Source organism: Alternaria dauci, chromosome 1 (genome assembly GCF_042100115.1).
Source record: "Alternaria dauci strain A2016 chromosome 1, whole genome shotgun sequence".
Classification (NCBI taxonomy): Eukaryota; Fungi; Ascomycota; class Dothideomycetes; order Pleosporales; family Pleosporaceae; genus Alternaria; species Alternaria dauci.
The window spans coordinates 6,116,750-6,139,048 of NC_091272.1; the positions used below are offsets into that span (position 1 = coordinate 6,116,750).

The 22,299-nt window shown below is 51.5% G+C and overlaps 6 protein-coding genes across 6 annotated transcripts; 2 read left to right on the forward strand and 4 right to left on the reverse strand.

Moving 5' to 3' along the window:
• Positions 1-627: 627 nt before the first annotated feature.
• On the reverse strand, positions 628-2,046 carry ACET3X_001897 (uncharacterized protein; the record flags this gene model as incomplete). The annotated part of the gene is made up of 2 exons (XM_069447240.1): positions 628-1,609; positions 1,676-2,046. 2 exons carry the CDS (start codon positions 2,044-2,046, stop codon positions 628-630), a joined length of 1,353 nt encoding a protein of 450 aa, XP_069312139.1.
• A 1,101-nt stretch (positions 2,047-3,147) lies between these two features.
• ACET3X_001898 (uncharacterized protein) lies at positions 3,148-5,343 on the reverse strand (the record flags this gene model as incomplete). The annotated part of the gene is made up of 1 exon (XM_069447241.1): positions 3,148-5,343. The coding sequence occupies one exon, from the start codon at positions 5,341-5,343 to the stop codon at positions 3,148-3,150; it is 2,196 nt and encodes a 731-aa protein (XP_069312140.1).
• A 1,802-nt stretch (positions 5,344-7,145) lies between these two features.
• ACET3X_001899 (uncharacterized protein) lies at positions 7,146-9,056 on the forward strand (the record flags this gene model as incomplete). The annotated part of the gene is made up of 2 exons (XM_069447242.1): positions 7,146-7,167; positions 7,228-9,056. 2 exons carry the CDS (start codon positions 7,146-7,148, stop codon positions 9,054-9,056), a joined length of 1,851 nt encoding a protein of 616 aa, XP_069312141.1.
• An 844-nt stretch (positions 9,057-9,900) lies between these two features.
• Positions 9,901-10,792, forward strand: ACET3X_001900 (uncharacterized protein; the record flags this gene model as incomplete). The annotated part of the gene is made up of 3 exons (XM_069447243.1): positions 9,901-10,063; positions 10,151-10,446; positions 10,574-10,792. The coding sequence occupies 3 exons, from the start codon at positions 9,901-9,903 to the stop codon at positions 10,790-10,792; spliced, it is 678 nt and encodes a 225-aa protein (XP_069312142.1).
• A 2,505-nt stretch (positions 10,793-13,297) lies between these two features.
• On the reverse strand, positions 13,298-14,650 carry ACET3X_001901 (uncharacterized protein; the record flags this gene model as incomplete). The annotated part of the gene is made up of 1 exon (XM_069447244.1): positions 13,298-14,650. The coding sequence occupies one exon, from the start codon at positions 14,648-14,650 to the stop codon at positions 13,298-13,300; it is 1,353 nt and encodes a 450-aa protein (XP_069312143.1).
• Positions 14,651-18,744: 4,094 nt separating this feature from the next.
• On the reverse strand, positions 18,745-20,364 carry ACET3X_001902 (uncharacterized protein; the record flags this gene model as incomplete). The annotated part of the gene is made up of 1 exon (XM_069447245.1): positions 18,745-20,364. One exon carries the CDS (start codon positions 20,362-20,364, stop codon positions 18,745-18,747), a length of 1,620 nt encoding a protein of 539 aa, XP_069312144.1.
• Positions 20,365-22,299: the final 1,935 nt, after the last annotated feature.

Genomic DNA, 22,299 nt, shown 5'->3' on the forward strand with positions numbered 1-22,299 from the left:
CTATGAGTTTCGCTATACCCAATCCCTTGCAGGACGTTCAATTGTGAACGCCACAGCTATTCCTCCTATATATCCTCCTTCATACCCTCCTTCATATCCTTCTTTCCAATATCATCCAGCCAAACACATACCGCTTTCCCAGCGTTTCCAAAAGGCATCTCGCGTTACGATACCCTATTAACGCCATGGAGTGGTCTTGCATGAGCGCCAACAGTCATCCTGTATCCTTCTCGTGTCCACATCCATGGTGGCTTCAGCATCCATCATCGTCGTGTATATCCCTCGATGAGCCGCTGAACCTTCGCCAGAAACACATTGGTCTCTTGTAGTTGTTCGACCCGTGGCGTTGCTTCTCTTCCCTCATGGGAATTCTTGGTTGAGGCCTTCCGCACCACCAAGGACGACAAACACTTTCTGAAGCTGCAGCCGTGTGTTCGCAACTATGCCGTTCGCGTCCGGGCTCCCATACGTCTCCAATGCAGCCATCAGGATGTTGAGCTTTCCACGCCAGTTTGCGACGTCATCCTCCAGCTCAATATCGTCTATGAACCATCCAGCCTCATGGCTATCCGCGATCCACTTCAGTGAGCGCAAGAGGAAGACAACCTGCGATCCTTGTATGTCTTCTCAATCCGAGAGGCTGGTCTGCAGAGTCTCCATTTCCTTGTTGAAGAATTGCTTGAAATGGGGATTGGAGAAGGCCGAGACTTGTGCCTCCGGGGAATCGATACGGGAGGATGCGAAAGAACCCATTCCTAGCTCTACTTCTTGCTTGGATGCTTTCTCGGGGTTCACTAGAGTGACCAAGGCTCGATCCCTTGGTCTGCTCATCTGCCTTGATGTCTCAGTGGGCGCATTGGCGTTAGCCACTGGAGGCGAAGGTGGAGATACAGTCGACTTGCTGTTCTCCATCGGAGGAAAGGGAATGATCACCCCTTTACTCTCAGCTGACTTGGTGTCGTCCTTCGAAGAGGGGGGTACCGCAGGCTTCGTATCCTCCACTTGGGTCGTACACGCGACTGGTTCTATACCCGTCGCTAGTGCTGGAGACTGCAACTCCGCAGATGTCTTCGCAGCTTCCTCGCACTGCGAGGGAGGAGCTGGTGGGGGCGCGACATCTGACCCAGGGTTCGGGATCTTGGGAGCAGACAGTGACTTTGCACTGACTTGGTCTTCCGACATCGATGCTGGCTTTGGTGGGGTCACTGTCTCGGACTTACAAGGCCGTGATGGAAGAAAACCCAGGCCTGCGAATGTGTGTGGGGCGACCGCGGTGGTGTTCGCGGGCTCGGCTGGTTGCGAGGGCGGTGGGGGTGGGGGTGGGGATATGGGCGTGATGGTAATGCTAGGGGCGACGGCGACGTGGTCTGTGGATGGGTCCGGCGCATCTTCCCTCTCTATATCTGTCGTCCACGGTTTGCTGACAGCGGCAGTCATGCTGCCCGAGGATCCGCTGACTGTCGCCGCGCCAGACTGACCGCTCACGAGACTGGACCACGTGCTAGTACCGGATGTTGACGCGGTACTATCAGACCCAGTCGAGCTTCCAAAGCTGCTGGTGCTGGCTGTCGAAAGCTTGAAGGCAATGGAAGGACATCCAAACACACCGCTGCTCATATGTTAGGCGAAGCGGGAGTCCATCGTGTCGTATCTGCAGTCCATTTCATCCTCGTACTGCGGGAATGATAGAGCCGCGCGGGCATTGCGCCATTCTGCGACTCTGATGTAGAACTGCTCGAGCATGTATGCATGCAGCAACGTCTTCCAGCTCGACTTACTCTTCTTGGAGCGTAAGCCTAGCGGCTTTTGCGCCACGCGCGAGCGAGGAAGGGGAGTGGTGTCCATACGGCGCAATGTCTTCATAGGGGTCTTGTTCGTTCGCACTGCCGGATGTGCCTCGCTACGAGGGGAACTGGGTCGGCGAGTGATGTGCGCTTTGTTGTCTAGCGTCTTTCTGATGATGCATTCTTTGGAGCGGCGCTTGTGGTCCGTCATGGCGGGCGCGTCGTACATGTAAATGTCGTCGGTCGAGACTGAGATGTTCATCGTTCTTGTTTGCTTGGGAGAGAAGACGATGTGGTGGGTCAATCAGTGTGTGTGAGTTGTGTCGTGTCAGGTGTGTCTGTGGGCAGAAGTAGAATGCTGCGAGACTGTCACGCCAGATATCCGGGCATTAAATGCAGAGACGAATCAGGCTACATTCAGAATGTGTCCGAGCGTATGCGGGAAATTCGGTGAGCGGTGGAGAGTCGCCTTCGAAGTGGAAGTGAATGAAAGTGAAAGGAGAGAAAAGGCTCACGGTTGGACTGACGAATATGGCAGGTACACCTCCTATTGTGACCTAGACAGGGAATTGTGTATAAGTATTAGTTTGAATTTATCTGTATGCCTGACACAGACTAATGGTTGTCATAAAGGCCACATAGAGAAATGTGAATGCTGAGCTACGAGATGTTTTGAACCAAGAATAAACCAGGCGGATTCTCATAGCTGGTTGTCAGATAGCTCTCAGCCCTGTTAGTGCTGGCTAAAATTGGGCTTGATAAAACGTACTTGAACGGGAAGCAAGTATCTCTATAGGTCACTAGGTATCATCTCCCTCAGGCCGCCCAAACAAGAACCATGCATAGTCGGCGAATCTTAGATATTTTTTCAACTTTCTCGTAATCAAACGATGCAACAAGGACCCCTTTAAGCCTCTCGTCGCAATCATAGCGGATACGAGTGTTGAGAGGCATTTCGTAGTGGCCATTGACGTCCATTCTCGAAGCTTGATTATGGACCGACGTGAGAAGTACATGCAGAACAGGGGTCAGAAGAACTGATGTGTGTCAGCCACACATATTACCATAGCCAATCAGCTGCAAATGAATGGCTGACAGCATGATGAGGCTCAGCGAGCTTGGTTGATCGATCTGATTCAAGCTAGAATTCTGTCACTACGGTGCTGCATCTCTTAAAAGACAACTCTGGAATTTCTACGAATAATGCTAGCAGCAAAAGACTTGCTACCCGTACCCTTTGCAAAACGCCAAATACCAAATACTGAACAAAGGGTGCTTCCCGAGGAGACGGATCTCGGAACCTTCACTCTACACTCATTCATGCGCCAGCATACCCAGCACCCTCCAGCTTTAACAATTGTTTCTACTTGCCCCCTCCAAATCTCTTCCTCGGATCATACCGCTCGAGTTCCCCTCTCGCGGTCCGGCTCGGCCGCTTCTTTGTCACTCTCTTCTCTTGGACTTTCTTCTCCGACTCTGGTCGTTTGACATCTGATCTACTAGAACCCCCGTCACGAGCAGGCGACCGCTCGCGCGTACGGCCGTCCGCCTCTCCAACCTCGCGCGCTGCAAATACAAGCTCTCTCCGCTTTGACTCAGCTTGCCGTGCCGCTGCATATGGATCCATCGGCTTGGACGGCTCCATTTTCTGCTTCACCGTCGGCTTGCGTGACTTCCCACTCGTGTCGTGCGAGTCGTCACGTCGGCGGCGTTGGTCTCTGTCCTTGTCCCCCCGTCGACGTTGGACATCGGCTTCTTGCGCTCGCTTCTTTGCTTCGATCTCCAGCTTTCGTTGGTTCCTTGCTTCACGCGCCCGCTGGATTTCCGGCTCCGCTTGTTTCTGGCGATCCGCACGCTCTCTCTCTTCCACGCGCTGCGCCTGCTGTACTCGACGGTCGTCTTCACGCTTCTCTACTAAGACTTTCTTGGCTGCGTCCTTCTTCTGTATGTCACCGTCTCCGAATCCCATTGACCGTTTCTGCTCGTCAGTATACGCAACATATGATGGTGGATCATTCTCCGTCACGCGCGCCACCTTGTGGCACTGCCGTTCCTCGTCGCATTGGTCTTCAGCTTGACGTTTGACGCCTCGTTGTCTTGGTGAATTTGAGACACTCGGTTCGTGTTTGGCGCCTGCCTTCTCCTCGCACACTCGCTGTAATGTATTGGACCGGGCTCGTCCGGTTCCATGTAGTGTCTGCTCTTGACTAGTCTGCGTACGGTCGGTGTAGCTATCTTTTGCGTCATGTCTCTCGACGTGTTCGCCAGGATTCTGCGCCATGCTGTCTCCATGAGAGCTTGCTTCCGGTGTTAGGGTATCGTTGCGTATGGGTGAAGTTTTGAGGCGCTTGGGTGTGCTTGCGGCCATCTCTGGCTCCCATTCGTCGTCTGACTTTCTCTTTTTCTTCGTATCCGAGTTCGAATCAGATATTATTACGGAACTTGGAGGAGTTAATGCTGTCGCGTCGTACACGATGTATTCGTCTGCGAATCTTTCGCCACCTATCATCATTACGGTCTCTCCCTTTCTTACGACCGCGTCCGATCTATCCTGCTCCTTCATCGTACTTTCTTGTTCGCTTGACCTCCTACCAATAGGCCTTTCCTGCTCGATTTCTCCACCATTGCTTGTCTGGATAGCTTCTGTTGGGATGTGCTCGATATAGCCGTACCATTCAATCGGTACCGGATCGGAATCGTCGCTCGGTATACAAGGCTCAACAGTGCGAATGCGCTGAGGTGTGTTCGTCTCGTCGGTGATATGCTGATCTGGCATTGACTGTGGTGTAGGCGGCGGAGTGAAACTCAAAATATGTTTCGAGGCGGCGTCTTTGCCTTCTTTGCTGATCCTAATCTCTTCGCCGCAGATGTTGGGCAGTGAGAAACCATCAATATTCGCGTTGGTCGCGTTTCCCTGGTCGTCGAAACGAATGTCGATAGGAAATCGCTCCGAGTGTATGATGTACTCGTCTCTCGTCTCAGACCATACCTTGAACCCTGCAGTTCGAGCAGCGTCGCGCTGTCTCTTGGCTAACATCGTTGCTTTGAGCTTTGCTCGTAGCAGAGCCTTCTTGCATTGCACGGCATCACCGGTCTGGAAGGAAGAGTCGGTATAGCTTGAGCGTCTTTTCGAATCAGTCGAAATAGCGAATGGCTTGCCTAGAACGACATCGTAAGGATTTGATGACGGCTTTGGCGAATAACGACCGATCGCGGCACTACCAATCTTGCTAACGAGCTCTTGATTGGTGGGCTCGCGACCATGAATCTTTTTGAATTCTTCTCCATTGCTGGGTGGTAGTGTCTGTATAGAGGCGCTGCGATACCAGATGAATTCAGATGACGCAATGACCGCTTTCGATTCAGACGGCGGGTGATTCTGCGATTGAGTAATATCCTGCTCGGATGATGCTAGAGCCGTATCGGAAGATACGTTTTCTGGCGGTGTGAATGCTTTTGTAGCCACATCTTGGGCAGTGCCGTTAGTCGGAAGAGAAGGTTCCTCGAGAGTGGCGGCTTCATGTGTAAGGGCGTCAGTCACAGGTGCGTGCTCAGTCATGACTAAGAATGACGGCTTTGTTGTACACGTGAGGTTGCTTAGTTATCTTAGACAAGTGAGGTCGCGGTTTGTTCTGGCGTCGTGGATGAAAGGCGCGACGAGCAAGCAGGGTTCAAAAAGAGTTAGCGCAGAGCTAGTACGAAAACTCGATACGCCCGCCTCGACTTCAACTATACAGCTTGACTAAGTGAATGCGACTTTTTGGATAGCCATTGTCTTCACACAGTGCGTCCACTGATACTTGGGGTATTGAACAGTTTGTAAAAAGAGCTTTTGTCCCTACACTGGGCTGCCACGTTCGTGATGGTATCAGCGTAGATGCTCGTTGACATGCACTCGTGTAGGCCAATGACGACAAGAGATCACGTGACATATCTCCGACTAGCTCATCCGCATGAGAGTGTAACACAAGCTGACAAAGATAAAGGATAAAAACTGAAGTGTATGAAACGACAACGTAGATTGAGATGTATTCATAGAGAAATTCAGCCTCTCACCAGGTATACTTACAACGGTTCGTCGGGTGAATGGGAATCGACTCTTCTTAGACTTTACGTCCTACATCTTCAAGTATACTGAACTCTGCGTCACTCGGATGCATCCTCTAGAGTCTTGTGCTGACCTTTCAGTCCAAAAACTTCCGCATTGGTAAGCGGCATCTCAGCTTGCGTCACACCGATAGGCTGCTGTTGCACCCGGGAGCTTGGAGTGCAAAACTCTTGGTTGCTGACGTAGTCCTTCTCCTCTTTCTTTTGCTTCTTTATCTTCTGTCCGCGGGGATGTGGTTCTAGGCCGTCGTTGCGCTTTTACGGTTTCGGGAGCAGGAGACATAATCTGTGGCCGTGCGGTGGCTGCTGCTGCGTCGTCATCGTCGACGATGAGGCATATGCAATGCAAGTGGTGTTTGTGTGGTTAATATCGGCCGTCCCTGCTTCCAAGTGCTGATTCTGTCATCGAGTGAGTTGGGAGTGATAGCGCTTGAATGCGCGTCAATTCAACGCGATGACCATCCATCGGTGAGATGAGGTCTTCCGATCGAAAACCAGCACAATGGTTTTGTCGTGGTTCCTTGATCAGTCATACATGTTGGTGGTTGAGTGGGACAGCAACTGGCTTTGGAGTTGTTCTTTGAGTTTTCGGGGTGGTTAGTCTCGATCTAGCATGCCTTGCGAGAAGGCTGCATCTCGCTTGGTGAGAAGACGCGTAAGCCACAACATCGTAGTTGACATAGTAATCGAAGATGCCAAGTCCAGAAGCCGTTGACAAGCATCGAGTGTGAACAGCCTAGAGAAAGACTTTAGTTATAGCGCTGAGCTTGGAGGGGTGGATGGCTGCGGTCGTCCTTCGGTCGGCTGTGTTGTGGGCCGTGATGAAACGCCGTACAGTGGTGCATTGCGCAAGCATCGTCAACATGCTACAGCCTGCTCAGCAGCAGCCTCTTGTGAAGAGCACTCTAGCCTGGAATGCTCCAATGGTAGATGAGACGATGAAGGCGATGATATACGAGCGAGCGAGTGGAAAGAACGGGGGGGTGGAGCAGCAGAAAAACGGTTCCCACGAGGCTGACTCTTCTAAGAATAGCCGATTAGCGGGGCAGATCGGCCGGCGTCATTGGGCAGCGGCTCCTGGCGCAATTGCAGGGATGCCCGTACAGCCTCATGGAAGACGCGTAGCCGGTGAACCATAATCACCTCGACGCCGTCGCCGCCATACATGTACTGACCTGCCAACACATCGCTCTCTCCGACCCCTGACCATCTCTCCCGTCACACGTACAGGTCAGAGGGCTATAGCATGACGCAATGTTAGACGAGAATCTCCCCAGTACGTGTGCCTGACTAACGCGGCCTATCGTCATGCTATCGCCATACTAACCGTCCCTAGCTTTCTTTCTCAAGGCCTCGACCGACAAGGTCAAGCACCACGAATCCTTCTACTTCACCCAGAACGGCTCCGAGCCCGAGGCCCAGTATGCCCTCCACCACGTCGACCCAGCCTCCAACGATGCGAAGAACACCTACGCCGTAGCCTTGTTCGACTCGCGCAACCCCGACATTCTTTATGGCGAAGTCATGGCGAAGCCCGGATGGTCACATCCAACACTCTCGCAGGAGGAGATCCGCAAGAATGGCGGAGTGCCGCCCCCACCGCAGCCGATCTACCCGACCGAATTCGCAATCCAGATGTACAACCCCGACTCGCGCGTTCTGATTAAGCACTCGACGGCGAAATGGAGCAGCACGGTGAGCTGGGAGTTCAGCATTCCCCAAGTCACGTTCAGGACGCCCAGCAACTCTGCCCTCGACCGTACGATGACGGATCCAGCCGCCGACGTGAATACGCCTAGAGTCAACTTCGCGTGGCGTAAGGAGGGCAGGCTGGGCAAGGACATGACCTGCTACATGACGGGCAAATCGACCGACCCGACCGGCAAGAAGGTCAAGAAGAGCAAGGAGCCCGACATTGCCGTCGCCCTGTTCTCTGGCCTGAAGGAGTTGACCATCATGGAGTCGAATCTCTACCGTGTGGAGATTGAAGATTACAAGGGTCTCGAGGTGGCGTTGCTCATTGGGGCCGCTGTAATACGCGATTTGTTCTTCGGCGACCTCAACGAACAATTCCACATCAACGCCAACATCCGGAAGAACAGCATGCCACTGCGAGCGAGAAAGGGGTCATCACCGCTAGAAGGCCCGAACATCACAGCGCCGGTCATGACGCCCCAGCCTCCGCCCCCACCTGCGTACACCCCTTCGTCGTCGCAGTACCCACCCGAGAAGGTCCCACTCCAGCCTGCAGGAGATGCTGGCGTGAACGCACAGCCACCTCCGCCCTCGTATACCAGCAGCAGCAGTAATGCTGCCAAGCGCTCCTCCTTACCTCCGCTAGCTACGAACCAGGCGCAGCCAAGCCGGCCTCCACCGCAACAACAGCCACCCGCCCAGCTGCAGCGACCTGTGCAACAACAACAACGCCCAGTTCAGCAGCAACAACGGCCGGTTCAACAACAGCAGCGACCCGTCCAACAACAACAGCAACGGCCAGTCCAACAACAACCACGTCCAGTTCAACAACAACAACTACCAGCCCAGCCACAGCGTCCAACACAACAGCGTCAAGAAGGTCCCAGGCTGGACCCGCGAGCACAATGGGAGATCGACGCCGAGACTGCGCGGTTGAAGGCACAAGTAGAGGCCGAGGCACGCGAGCAGAAGCGCCAAGAAGAAGCCAGTCGTAAAGCTCGGCGCAAGCAAGAGGAAGAGCAAGAGCGGAAGACACTGCAGTTTCTTGAGCAGGAGCGCAAGCAGAAGGAACGCGAGGAGAAGGAGCGACGAAGGAAGCAGGCCGAGATTGACAAGGAGACCGAACGCCTGAAGAAGCAGTTCGGAGACCAATCCAGTCTCCTTCGTCCGTCACCACAGCCCCAGCGACACTCTGCACCACTCGTACAAGGCGGGTGGCATAACCAGCGACCAAGTCCAGTACCTCGTCCCGCCCCTGTTCCCACGCAACCTCCGCGCACGCAGCAAACACCGGGCATATTCCTGCAGACGCCGGCTCCGCATCGTCCTGCAGCAAGTCAGAGCAGTTTTTTCAGTAACGGTCTGCCAAAGCCAGTAGCAAAGGCCAAGAAGAGCTTCTGGAGGTTGAGAACACAGAGCGAGAGCAGTGCGGAGAAGCTGATGAAGAAGAAGAAAAGTAGCATGTTTTGAGCAAAAGCTAGCATTGGTCTCTTGGAGCTTGGGTCATGGCATTGGATATGGAGTTTTTGACTTTGTAAGTCTTTATGATACCAGACATTGCAATTCAATCATGTGCATTCACATCTCTCTTCTGTTGTCAGATGGGTTCCTGTTGATCTGCAATGCCCAGGTGCTATCGTTTTGGACCTTACCTCATCCGGGCTAGCGGCAAACCACAACCACTTGAGACATGCTTAACACCAACCTGGTTCTTCAAACATGCACTCCATTGCCATCAGGCTTCGTCCAAATTCGGGTCATGAATTTCTTTCAATCCTCCTGATGTGGTCTTATACCGATTTTTCAACTTTGTGCTGGCGGTTGGCATGCTGACCAGGCTCTCTTCGCTAATTCGAAAACTTGCTCACTTGAGCACATTATTCTGGGGTCGGCATGCAGGGTCGCAGCTATAGCTCGCGCCACAACCACGATTGTGCCCATGAAGACATCTGTTCTGGGCTCTCGAACATGGACAACAAGTGTTCATTGGTTCATTATATGCATGGCTTCACATTCCCAGTGCCGTGGTTGCGGATGGACGAGTGGAAACGACCATAGTGTTTGCTTGGCAGCGGAATGTTGGCGACTTTGCTCCGCTAGGACGACGGGAGTGCGGCTAAACAGAGGATGCTGAGAGGAGGGTGCATTGGACAGGCGTGTATAAGAAGTACGGCAGCTGCATGTCAGATGCTGCATGCTTGCAGGGTAAACACTTCTTTCCTCACCCATACCTCCACTTCTCCATTCCTCTAGACCTATCTTCTCGTTCTGACTGCAACGACTCTTTCTGCACCCTGGTACCAAGCCTGAAATCATGTTGGCCAACTCCTTCCTCGCAGTCGCGGCTCTTGTTGCTGGCGCGAACGCTCACTTCCGCCTCCTCGCACCTACCTGGCGCGGCAGCTCCTTTGAAGAACCAGCCAGCCAATGGATCTACCCATGCGCAAATGTCAATGAGACAACAGACGTGGCAAACCGTAAGCCCTCCTTCTTCTTCCACCCAACATCCCTCTAGTCGAACAGGCCAATCTTTAAAACTCGCTAATCTAATTGACCAACCCTAGGCACCATCTGGCCCCCAAGTGGTGGCTCCACCATCATAAACGGCAGCCACACATCCGCACTCACAGCCGTGAACCTGGCCCTCGGCTCCAACGCGACAAACTTCAACATCACGCTCCTAGAAATGTTCAACCAAACCGGTGCAGGCTTGTTCTGCATGAAAGAGACTGGACGGGCGAATCTAGAAGAAGGATTCAAGGCAGCAGGGTACTCAGGATTGGATGACGAGAGAATCAACGGGTTGATGGCTACCGTGCAGGTCATCCAGCTGGGACACAGTGGGAGTGCGCTTTACAATGTAAGTTTGAAGTGTTTAACGAAGGATACAAAAGAGATGCGGGCAGGCCGCGGGTGGGACTGGATGAAAAAGAATGACCACTTCTGGAGGGTGCAGATTGGAGAAGAATGAAGCTAACCATTTATAGTGCGCGGACATCATGTTCAACTCTACCGCCGAACTGCTTTCGGATGATCAATGCCAGAACAGCACAGGAGTTTCTGGTGTCGCTATTGAGAATGCTGCGACTGAGACGACTAACGGGTCGGCAGAAGCATCGCCTACGCCTACTGGTGCTGCGAGTAGGCTCAGTCCTGTTGTAGGAAGCGGAATATTGGCTGCTGTTCTGGCCTGGGGGCTGTTGTAAGATGTCGCACGAGTGGACTATACCAGGGTTTGGAGTGCCTGTAAAAAGGAAAATGATCGAATTGGAGAGATGATACCTACTAACGTTTTCATGGGAAATATTAAATCTTCTTGTACCTGAACGACTGCTGTCTACTTTTAGCCACCAGCCATCTAGATCCTCTGCCCGAACATCATCCGGTCTATTCCTTACTTTCTTCGAAGTGAACCGGTGCCTCGAAGCGAGCAGAACCTGACTCTGGCAAACAAGGAAAAAGGTGTTGCTGACCGGTTTTCCCATGGGCCTTAGCGAGGTCATGCTCTGCATGATCACTAATTCCAAACGCCTCTTTGGGTATCCCGTATCGGATTTCTTCCGCCTTTGTTATTTTCACTTCGTCATTGTCCTTCCTCCCCACTCTCCATGTCACTCCCCTCATTGTCTCCATCCCCTCCTTCGTCATCTGGCAGCTCGTATTCCTGCGGTACCTCGTCTTTTGCTGGCGTGTCAGGTTGTTCTTCTTCTGAGCTTGATTCGCCTTCTGTCATGCCTGGGAAGTGTTGTCAGCAGACGCTCAGTTAGCACTCAAGTGCTTAGATAGTGAACGACAGGAACGACAGACCAGGGTCACCTTCGCGTGTCGATTTATCGCATTGTGTGCATGACTCCGCATTTTCTTCATTGGGCCAGCGGCAGACCTCGCATGTCCATTGAGGCATCGTCGTTATTCCGCGGAGTGCTACGACTAGAAAGAGGGCAACTGAGTAGATGAGTAAACATGCGGTGTCGCTCTTGAATTCAAGGTATACTAATGGTTGGTATTATGAATGCCGAGACTGACAGCCTGAAACGCCACACTATGGCCTTTGCAAGATACTTTGTTTCCATATCGATCTATTCTGCGATGATTCTGGTAGCAGGCTCGCTTTGTATTCTACAATGCACATTGTGAAGGTTAGGGAGGTCTGACGTGGAAAGTTTATCATTGTTTCACTGATACAAGGCTTTGTTTGACTAGACGCATGCATCAATGAGCCAAGATGTCGCCCAGACTAGTATATTCCCTGCAAAGCGAGGGTTGTGTAGACTTGCGGCAAATAGATGGCAACCAAGACCTGCAAGCAGGTCTGTCGACGGTCAAGTAGCGGATGCAAGGAACTTGGTCTCTTGTTTCTCACCAGCGACTTTTGAATCAGGGTAGGCGAGAGTGAGTCATTGCTGGCCAGTCGCACATGCTAGTGATTCAAAACTGGTTAACAGAAACTCCTGTAGGTCACCTGCTCCTAGTGAATATCATATTTCCCCTCATATCATTCATCTGTTTACTTTGCGCCTCTCTTCCTGAACGAGAAAGCTTCTTCGTTCTGTTACCATTCTCCACTGAGCACTTCAGTTCACAACTTACTCTCAACGCCAACCTTGCGAAAGTGAGCAGCATCCTTGGAACAGGTGTCAAATTCATCAAGTCTCGTGCTACCCCATCAAACAGTATGCATTTACCAATATCTACACCGAGTGCCCCTGCAGCTATGCGTTTGGACTCATGTCCAAACCAAGACGAAGCGAACAATGAGATCGACGCCTGGCTATCGTCCGGTTTGCAGTCATATGTGGAAGAAGGCCAGCGTATGCGTGACGCAGCAGACGGCATTCCATCTGCAAAAACTTTGGCCATAATTCGTACTACAACGCACGCGGCAGATAGATACAAAGGGAGTTATCGTCCTCCATCGCCTGATCATTCCGTGGCAACTACTGCCGAGCCATGCCGTGACAATCACGCGGATGTACCGCCTCGCGTGCCTGATCTCCTGAACAAGGCCCTATCAGAACGCCCTATCATCATCAAGGGCAATAACCATAACATCTACATCAACTGCGGTACTGGGCAGCAGAATATCGAATATAGCGGGCCACGCGAGGATCGGAATAAGAATGACGAGGAAGGAGACGGGGATGACGGCTATAACAACGACGGCGACGATGGTGACGGTCAAGACAACGGCCAAGAATACGACTCGGGTGACCATCAGCCAGGGTACAGCCATGATGGTCGTGATAACGGGTATGACGGCCATACTCGCCGTCGTGAAGTGACTTCCTACGAACGTCAAGGTAGCCCACCCGATCTAGCTTCTGCTGATGGGAGTGGTTTTGATGAGTACAGTGATTGGTAGTTGCAGGGTTGCCTATGCAAGTTGCAGCAAGTTGATTGGGTCAGTGGCAAGCTGCTATCATATGTTCGATGTGGTCAACATGTAGTATTTCGGGCATATCTCACGGCTCAATAACTCTACATGCGGTCAACCTGATTAGAGAGAACATGGGTCAGAAGATATTAGCACCCTGTTTGTCGTTGAAGAAACGTTCGACAGCTTGGCCATGAGTTTCAGTATAGATATCATAGATTTTATAATTCGCGGGAGAGTACTACTACTATCTTCATATGCATAAGAGCAATCTTGTCACTAGACGGTTCAAGACATTGCTGTTGTCGCGATACATTTCGTCCGAACAAGCAAGTTCTTAGTCCCAAAATCGGTCGACTATCTCTTTCGGCAATGCACCAACCCGCTTCTTCGTCTCGTATATTTTCATGTCATCGCCGCTCATTGCCACCAAGACTGCCGACCGATGTTCAGTCTTCTCTTCGACTGTCTTTCGCAACAACTGCAACAACGTTACGAGCTTCCGAAGCACCTCCTGGTTATCCGTTTCCCAGTTTTCGAACCTCTTGTGATTGTCGGTGTGATCGCCTTTCTGGGTGACCCCTTTCACCCGGATATCTCTTCGCTTGTAGGTTCCGCCAAAGACCGCATTGTGCTTTCCACCGAGGCAGCAAGTGGGCGTTCGACCGAACCACATTTGGTCGAGGGGTCGAGAACTAGCATTGCTTTTCAGTTCCAAGATCTGGTGCTGTGGAACGACTTTGCCTTGTGGAATGACGACTGTGGCTTGTGATTCGTCGAATTGGATGGCCTCAACGTCGTGGCCGCTCGGAGTAAAGTCAGGGTGGATATTCGGTGGCACATCAGGGTCTTGTGGTGTAGCAATACTCGGATCGTAAGCGTCGGCCTCATGACGGACGACCAAGGTCAGAGAGCCAAACTTATATTTCAACATCCGATGATGACTAGTCGCGCCATCAATCTCGGACTCAGTAAGTGCTGTCTCGAAGTTCCGACCGTATGAGTTGGGTGCAGATCTAACCTTTGCGTTGCGCACCTGCCTGCCGATAAAGAGGGTATTTCTTTCAAAATCGAGATTCAGATGAAACCCCTGGAAGGAAGTACCCTTCAAGAACCTGATCAAATTAAGGATCGTGGTGCGGTTGATCACGATATCCACATCGTTGAAGCGGGTATCGGGGCTCATCACAGCCACGGCCTGGAAAGCGGGCTCGTACTGATATTTCGGAGCACGTTCCGCATGCTCGTCCATGAAATGATAGCCCGTATCGGGCGCGATCCGAAGAGGAAAGTCTTGTGCGTTTGGCATTTTGAATACCGGGGGAGACCCCGGTACGGAGATTATGGTCTTCGCTTCGTCCATAAAGCTGTAGCTGCTGACAAGAGTGTAACCCTCCGCCGAGGAAATCTTGTCTGGACTGGCGTCTATATTGGCAAACGTACCCTGCCAGATAATCTTGTCCTCGTTCACGTTGATATACATGTGGGAGTTTCGTTCCTTGCTATCTTGTTTGGCAAGCGGTTTGAGATCAGGGACGCCATACTCTCGCTTGCCAGTGTTCTTGTCGATGTAATGTTTCCCGTGCACCAGAGATTTCGAGAACACAGGGTCCGAAGACGAGCGAGGGCGGCCAAGATAGCCTGGTTGAGGAGGAAGTTCCAGATCTTTGAGAAAAGCGCTTTGATTCATTGCGAGTGTAAGGAGTGGCTGATCCGGTCGAAGGAGGCGGTAGATCTGATATATGATAGTAGAATACATTGTACGAAGTCATTGTGTATATACAAGCAGGAAAGAAAGATTTCGGCCTCTAGGCACTCATTGTGCTGGGCGGCCAACGTATTAGAACGAAGGCATGTAGTGAATGCTAGGCCTTTGTAAGACCATCAGTATCTGATGGCTGTCTGAGCATCTGCATACTGAGTTTTTGGCTCTAGTCCAAATGTATACGTAGAAAAGTGATCGTAAGAAATTGGTCTAGATATAGCGAGGCGATCGAGAGTTCTTAACGGCTTCTGTGGCTTTGTCCATCGCAGTGCTTGTTCTGTCAATGAATGGCAAACACTTCGTTGATTAAGTGAGACATTTGCAAACATTTGCAGGTCGTCAGAATGTTGCCCCTGGTCTCAAATGGTGAGACTATGTGCTAGTGTTGCACTATAGTGTTTTCGAAGGCTTCTTGAGAAAACTAGCTATTGGCAATCGCCTGCGTTTTATTGTCTCTGCCTGTACACGAGGCTGCGTGGGCCTCAGGTGTCTTTTCTCCCCAGCTTGTCGGTGCTTTGCAGATGTCAGCGTAGCTCTAGATCTGCTATTTCGAGCATGAATTGCAAGACCAGGAGCCTTGTAAGTATCATCAATGTACATTCTTCTCTTTCGGTCGCGTCTGTCTTCACCTGGACTGGTGAAGTGCTTCTTGGCTGTCGGCTCGTGTCGTTTCTTGACGAGTGATCCAGATCCTTGCTTCGCAACCAGATCAGTGAACAGTGTGCTCTTACTTTCCCACGGATATATATCCTCCTTGCTTCCCGTCTCCCTGGTGGGACATACAAGTCTGCCAGAAGGTGGGCAACCCGGATTTTGCTGCCTCCAAACTTTCAGCGCGTTAATGGGTCCTTCTCTTATAAACATGGCATTTTTATGATCAAGAAATTTAGACTCAACGCTTTCCAAGTCATCAATAATGTCAAGATCCAGCTCCGCATCAGAAATCTTTTCGCGCCAAGCGCGTTCTAAAGCCTGCCGGTAGTCACGTTTGGCGTCCTCAAGTCTCGCCTTTTCGCATTGTAACATGTCAATGAAGGCTGGTTTTACAACACTATCCCTGAACTCGCCAGGTGTACCATCTTCCCAGGGTGCCCAGCTCGAGTAATGATGGCACATATGCTCAAATCTGTTGCGCGCCTCACGCAAAGCGTTCGCATATTGATGCACGTTGTCTCGAAGACGACTGAGGCTTGTAGCCGGCGTCTCACTCACAATTTGGCGGGTAATACCACGTTCTTTACCTCTAGGAAGCCTGGTATCGTCGATGGGATTAGGCTGTATCAGTCTCGATCGTAGCCATGCGGGGAGCAGTAGTGCACCGACGTCCTCCCACGCGTCTCTGCACGCTAGCTCAACCGAGTTGCATTTTGTCCAAAGCCAGCTTTCATAGTAGACGATACGGTCAAATTCCTCACGCGCCAGGAACGCTCGATTTACAAGGTCTCGTCGTCTGTCACATTGCCCAGGAGTCGGTGGGGTTGATGAGTCCTGCGTAGCCTCATCGTGATTCGCCAACTTCCCATCCAAATCTTCAATGTCTTTCAGTATCCTTGATTTCTTATCCTCGGTTTCCACTATGCTGCCGTCGATTTCCGTCCAATATTTCTTGTATCTGCGTTCGGCAAGAATCGCTTGTTTGACACGTGTCCCCAAGTCTTTTGAGATGGTAATCGCTGGAACTGTTCTCTCGCCGTCGTGAACATGAACCAGAACAGGCGACAATGAAGAGAAGAACCTGATCGTGTCCTGTTCATCATCGGTCCACCATTCTCGGGCTGCGCAAACCTTGCTGGTGTCGTTGACTTTGGCGCGAGACCTGCGTTTGGTAACCTCGTTCTGTCGTTCAGGGAATTCTGAGCTTGTGCTTGAGTTCGAGCTTGAGCTTGTGACAGAGCACGCAGTACCATCCTCCACTGGTTTGTGACCCGGGCCGCGGTGAATGGACGCGTCTGCTAAGCTTGTACCTTCTTCCAGTCTGTTTGTAAGAGGGGCCATGCGATTAGAAGTGTTGGGTTTGGGCCTGATGCGTTCGTTGAGTCGCTCTTTCGTGTTGCTCCGAGATGTTACTGTCGCATTTTTACCATCATAATAATGGTGGTCGTGTGTGTAGTATATGTTGATGTCATGTGTAGCATGGTACTCACGAGCCGGCCTTCGAGTCTCAATAGAACTTGCAAAGTCAGCTGATGTGCGAGTCGCCGTACAACAAGATCGCTTTGCCATTTTCTGCACAAACGACCCAAATCTTGTCTTGCGTGTCGCAAAATAAGAGGAGGCCCCAGCCAAGGAAGGCAGTACGTACGACTGACAACAAAGGCGTACCCTGACATTCAGCGTCTTTGTCCTCTTTGTTGTTCAAACCAACAGGACGCCACACCTCGAATTAGGACGCTTCCTAGTGGGCGTAGTGAGGGGACAGTATCAAGGACCGGTGTCATTCAGAATCACAATCTGTGGGCCCGTGACAGTGGCATATAGCTACAACCAGCAAACTGCGGAAGCGCGGCGTCGACGAGAACGCCCAGCGGAGGAGACCTAACATCGGCACAGTAGATCCCCGCGTGCAGCGACGCCAGAGCAAGATCGCGGGCACGATGATACGTCTGGATATCGTTCGCAGTCACGAAATTACCGGAGTTGCCCTCAAGATTGTAATACCGACCGTGCTAGACGCAGGGAAAGAGGATGGCCAGAAAGCTGTAACGATGAAACTTGCCATACCTTAGACGGGTCATGGTATGGACGGCGGACACGTCGATCTGGCCGTGATACGGATCTCATGTCGCGCAACGGCCCCCAGCCTGACTATGGGTATTATAGGAGCGACGACCGCTATGACCAGTGGAATGGAAGGGAGCAAGGCCATAGTGACAACATGATTATGCGCCGACGTGGTAAAGGCGCAAATAGAAGCGAAGGACGCAGAAGAGACGGGGGTGGAAGGGCTTCATAAGCCAGTGGCACTATGCTCTGAGAGGACGTGTAAGGGAGTGACTTGATATGGCACGAGCGGATGTATATGATGCGGAGAGTGTTTTCGAAAGTGTTTTTTGTGTTGGTCGAACAACCGAGGCGGGAGATGTTGCATGAAGGCGGCTTCACGAAGCAGAAGACGGCGACGCGATCTTAGAACGCGGTGCACACGTCATACGAAACCGAGCTATTCCTAACTGGGACGACGCTTTCCGCCGCCCGAACTTGCGCACATGTACGAGGCCGCAGTCAATTCTTCAAAAGTAAAGTGTAGATTCTTAGTAGTAGCATGCATAGTAATCACCATTGCTACCCACTACTGTATAAGTGCGCTGTATGCAGTGAATTGGCATTATGGTGGTGGAGTGACGCTACCGTGTCCCGGCGCTTTTCCATTTCCGGGCAAGCATTGTTGCGCCTTGGCAACGTCTGTTGTCACAGCCAAAATCACACCTCCACGCCTTCGCGTTGTACCTCGCCACGACCCGGCCCGAACCAGACGCGTTTGGTCTTCGAAATGAAAGCTTCTGCAATATCTTTGCTATACGAAAATCATCAACAGCTGATGTTTCGTAACAACCCCGACCTCCAAAACTATTTGCTATCCTCAGCGTCGATGTGCTAAAGCGCTACCATCCATCGCGAGTGTGAAGAGTTGCCTTTGGGTCTTCTAGTGGACGCCTATTGTATAGCAATGATCGTCGGGTTGTGTTTTGGCCACGATCCATCTCATGGCCGTGGAGTAGGTTGTAGTAATGACCATCTTGCAAGAAAACAGATCTCCCTCCGACATCGCCCAGCCCAGTATTCTTGTCCACTCCAACTCGTTCGCAGACCTTCCGTACGCCTCGTTCCGTCCAAACATACCGTATTCGAGCTCGTAAAGGCGCGTTGCTGCTCTCCAATCTCGCCAGATAGTACACTTCGTTCACCCAGCTTTCCACGATGCCTACCGACGTCCTCTATAAATTCGTATACCGCTCTGCCCTCTCCGTAGAGTCCGCGCTCTTGCCCGGGGATCGGACATCTAGTCGCGACACCCTCGTTCAACAATCTCCGTCTCGAACCTTATAACTCCACTCGTCAATGCACCTCTGTTCATGTCCGTAGGCACGATCACTGTCGGTGACCAGGATTATACGATTCAGGAGTATATTGTCTTGGTTCCTCTTCTTAGACACCGGAGGCGATTCGATCTTATACTTCTGCATGTACTCGTATAGATCCTCGTCCCACTTCCGATTCATCTCCCCGCCGTGTCTCTTACTTGCTGGCTCTTCTTGCGTCGTTCCGTCGTCCTCGCTCCTCTTCCGCTTCGGCGACTTGTTGAGCACTTCAGCGGTGCCTTCGGTAACCTTGTGAGCCCCGCTATCTTCAGGAAAGCAATTTTCTCCTGTTGCTGAAGACTGGTTGAAAACTTTTGGAGCTTCTTCTACAGCCACCACGTTCATCAGACCGGGCTCGCCTGCATGCGGACTGGTCGACTCATCCGTACGACTCAGCGCTGCTCTCACCTCGGTGAGTATCTGTTCAATTCTCTGCAGTGGTGTGCTTTTGTCTTGTGGGACACGAAGAGCTGCTTGACCTATTGTGATCTGTTCCCTGGCGATAGACAAGTCTTTCTGAGGCATCATGGCAGCTGGTTCATATTTACTGGTTGAAATTTCGGCCGCGCGCTGCCCAAGCTGCTTAGCTTCAGCTTGTTCTTCGAGTTCTGCCTCATCGTCCCCTGCAGGATGTTCCGGTCCCCAGACGCCAGCTACAACACTGGTATTCCACCTCTCAATCTGGCTACGATCCAGCTGCTTCATCGACTTGATGTTCCGTCGATCTACGCTGTACGCACTGTTGGACTCTTGGTCGTCCATCGGATCGAAAATTGTGACATTGGCAGCTCGCGCATCGTCTGTTGCTTTTATGGCAGCCTTTTCGGCACTATCCACGTCACGAATAAGACCACGCCAGCCTTCCAGCCAATGCTTAGCAAAATCTGCTTCCAAGTCTGCACCTGTGCCGTTCGCTTGCTGAGCGATATAGTGTTTAAGTCTACTACCGTATTCCCTACGATAATTATCGTGCCTCTCGCAGGCTGCTTGGAATGCATGCCGTGTAGAACGAGCTTTTTCCGCGAGCCGCGAATGCGTGTCTTCGTCCTGATCCGGTGTTGCAGGCTTCACAGTATCAACGGTGTTTGTGGGGGGTATTGAAAGGGGCCACAGCGGTATTCTTGAAGCAAGTGATGGCTGCCCAGGTCCTATTGGTAGTTCTTGCCAAGGTACCTCGATCTTGTCCTCAAACTTCGACAGAAGCTTACAACTTGTGAGCACTTCATCCTCAACGGCTTCAACGTGTTCGACAAGCTCAAGCCACTTCCTTGCGAAGTGGCTCAAGTATTTGGGTAAATACTCGCGCTCGGCGTCCATATCCTTCCGCTGTAGAGCTTCCTCGTCTATCTCGGCTGACAGTGATCTGACTTTGAGTTCTTCCTCCGTGGTAGGCTCTCGGTCATCTTCATCAAGAATGTCAAGAATTCTTTTCATCTCCTGGTGTTGCTCCCGTTGAAGTGTCTCGATACGACGATCCTCTTCGTCCAGATCTACTAGACGTTGGTTTACAGCAGAGCGCAGAGCGCGATAATAACGACTCGTTTCGATTTTCTCCTTCATGCGCTCAGACAACTCGTGTGTTAGTCGTAAGCAGAGCCCTCCCTTGCCATCACTCCGCTGAAATATTTGCGCAGGACCGCGTGTATAAAAGCTCTCAGAGTTTAGCCCGTGTGGTAACTCCCAAGGTATCAAAATCGAGCCTCCTCTTCCGAAAGCGCCAGATGATGGGATTGGGTAGTGCTTTCCAGGACTTTCGCAAGCGTTTCGATCTACGATCAATTCATGTCCACTGGTCCTCGCCGCCGATCTGTGCTTCCTCGATTCTGCTCCATCGCTCATAACATGTTCTAGAGCTGGCATTGTCCCAATGTCCGATGTTGAGGTGGGTGCAAGTGTAATTCCCCGGGACGGCTGGCCCGGGTTATGTGCAACGTCGTCCACAGGGTTCTCGCTTCGTGGTAAGGGATGGCTGGTCGCGGATTGAGAGCTTGAATAGTCGACCTGTCGGTCATCACTCCCTGGCGGAGCGGTCTGACGATTTAAAGATACGCGCGCGTTTTCGCCGTTCAACTTAGCATCTAGGGCTCGTGGTGGCGGCTCCAAGCTGTCGACATGTTCCTCCGTCTTCTGACCATTTTTAGTCAAATCCGCGCCCTGTTTGTACAAGGCATAGCCATAATTTCGGGCAAATTGCATCGCCCACATGATGACTCCACGTCGTTGTGCGCAATGTTCGAGTTGTTGGATTGTAAAGGATTGGTAGGAACATCAAATTACAACAGGATGTACCTTTTCCACTTCAGTTGTATGCAAGCAAAGATTTGTGTTGAGTTCAATTGGTTCCTTGTCATTGTTTTATCGGTTTCCAGTTCCCAGTCATACTAGTGAGTGAGCACATTGTTGGCAAGGCTTTGTTTCCCTTTCCTCAAAGGTTCCCTAATGCATAGTGAATGTTTTGCTCGCTTCCTCCTCGATTTCAGGCAACACAGTCTCTTAACTGGTTTAGTGCATTTCCTCGTTGTACAACAGCTTTTGGCCTTGGAGCTCACCTTGAACCTGACTACCCACTCAATCCGGTCTACTCACGCATCAGGCTCCACCCTAAATACAAAAGCTTTACGAACGTCTCCACTTGCTCGCACAGGAACCTAGTTGCAATCAATCTCTGGTAGACTGTAACCTTGATTGCAGCCAACGGCCCATCTCGAGGAGACGCGATTTTAGAATCCGCGTGACCGAGTCCAATACCGATAACTTCCACCTGCTAAGCTCGAAACATGGCCGACAATCTAGAGACCGACAATGGTATGAGTCTTCCTCCATTTGCGAACAATATCCAAACTGACTATTGACAGCTTCTCCGTCAATGTCAAATGTTCATGTCGGCCCCAACGCGGTCAACAGCGCTCGGGCAGCTGACGACGACGTAAAGCAAAACACCACCAGCAATCGATTGTCATCGAATACAGCTTTCATTGGTATGTTCTCACCTAGGTATCCCTGGTCAGACCTTACCCCTGTCTGTTTCTGTCTTCTTATGGATCAAAAGCCATGCTTGTATCTACTTACGCCATCTAGACCCGTCTTCAAAACCCGGAGTTACGACACCTCAAGTTTCTGGCCCTTCCACTGCACGCAAGGAAGCCTGGATTGCACGCCGCTCCTCCGGTGATGCTCCGCTAATCTATGAAGACCACCCTGTAGAGACTTATAACTCCACTCGCGGAGATTCCAATCCCAAGTCCTACGTATCGGGATCAAAAGTGTCCGATCCCAGAAATCTTGGATATCATCATTCACCTTCACGTCGCTGGGCATCCACGAGTCAACTGAACACCATAGATAACGTGACAGACTTACTGTATGAATCTGCGAAGCGCGGCACTTGGAACTCGACGGTGCAAGACCCGCGTTTCAACGAAGAGGTCGTAGGACTTACTTTGGTCACAGATATGATGGATCGACCTGTTCAAAAACTTCATCGTAACGACTATT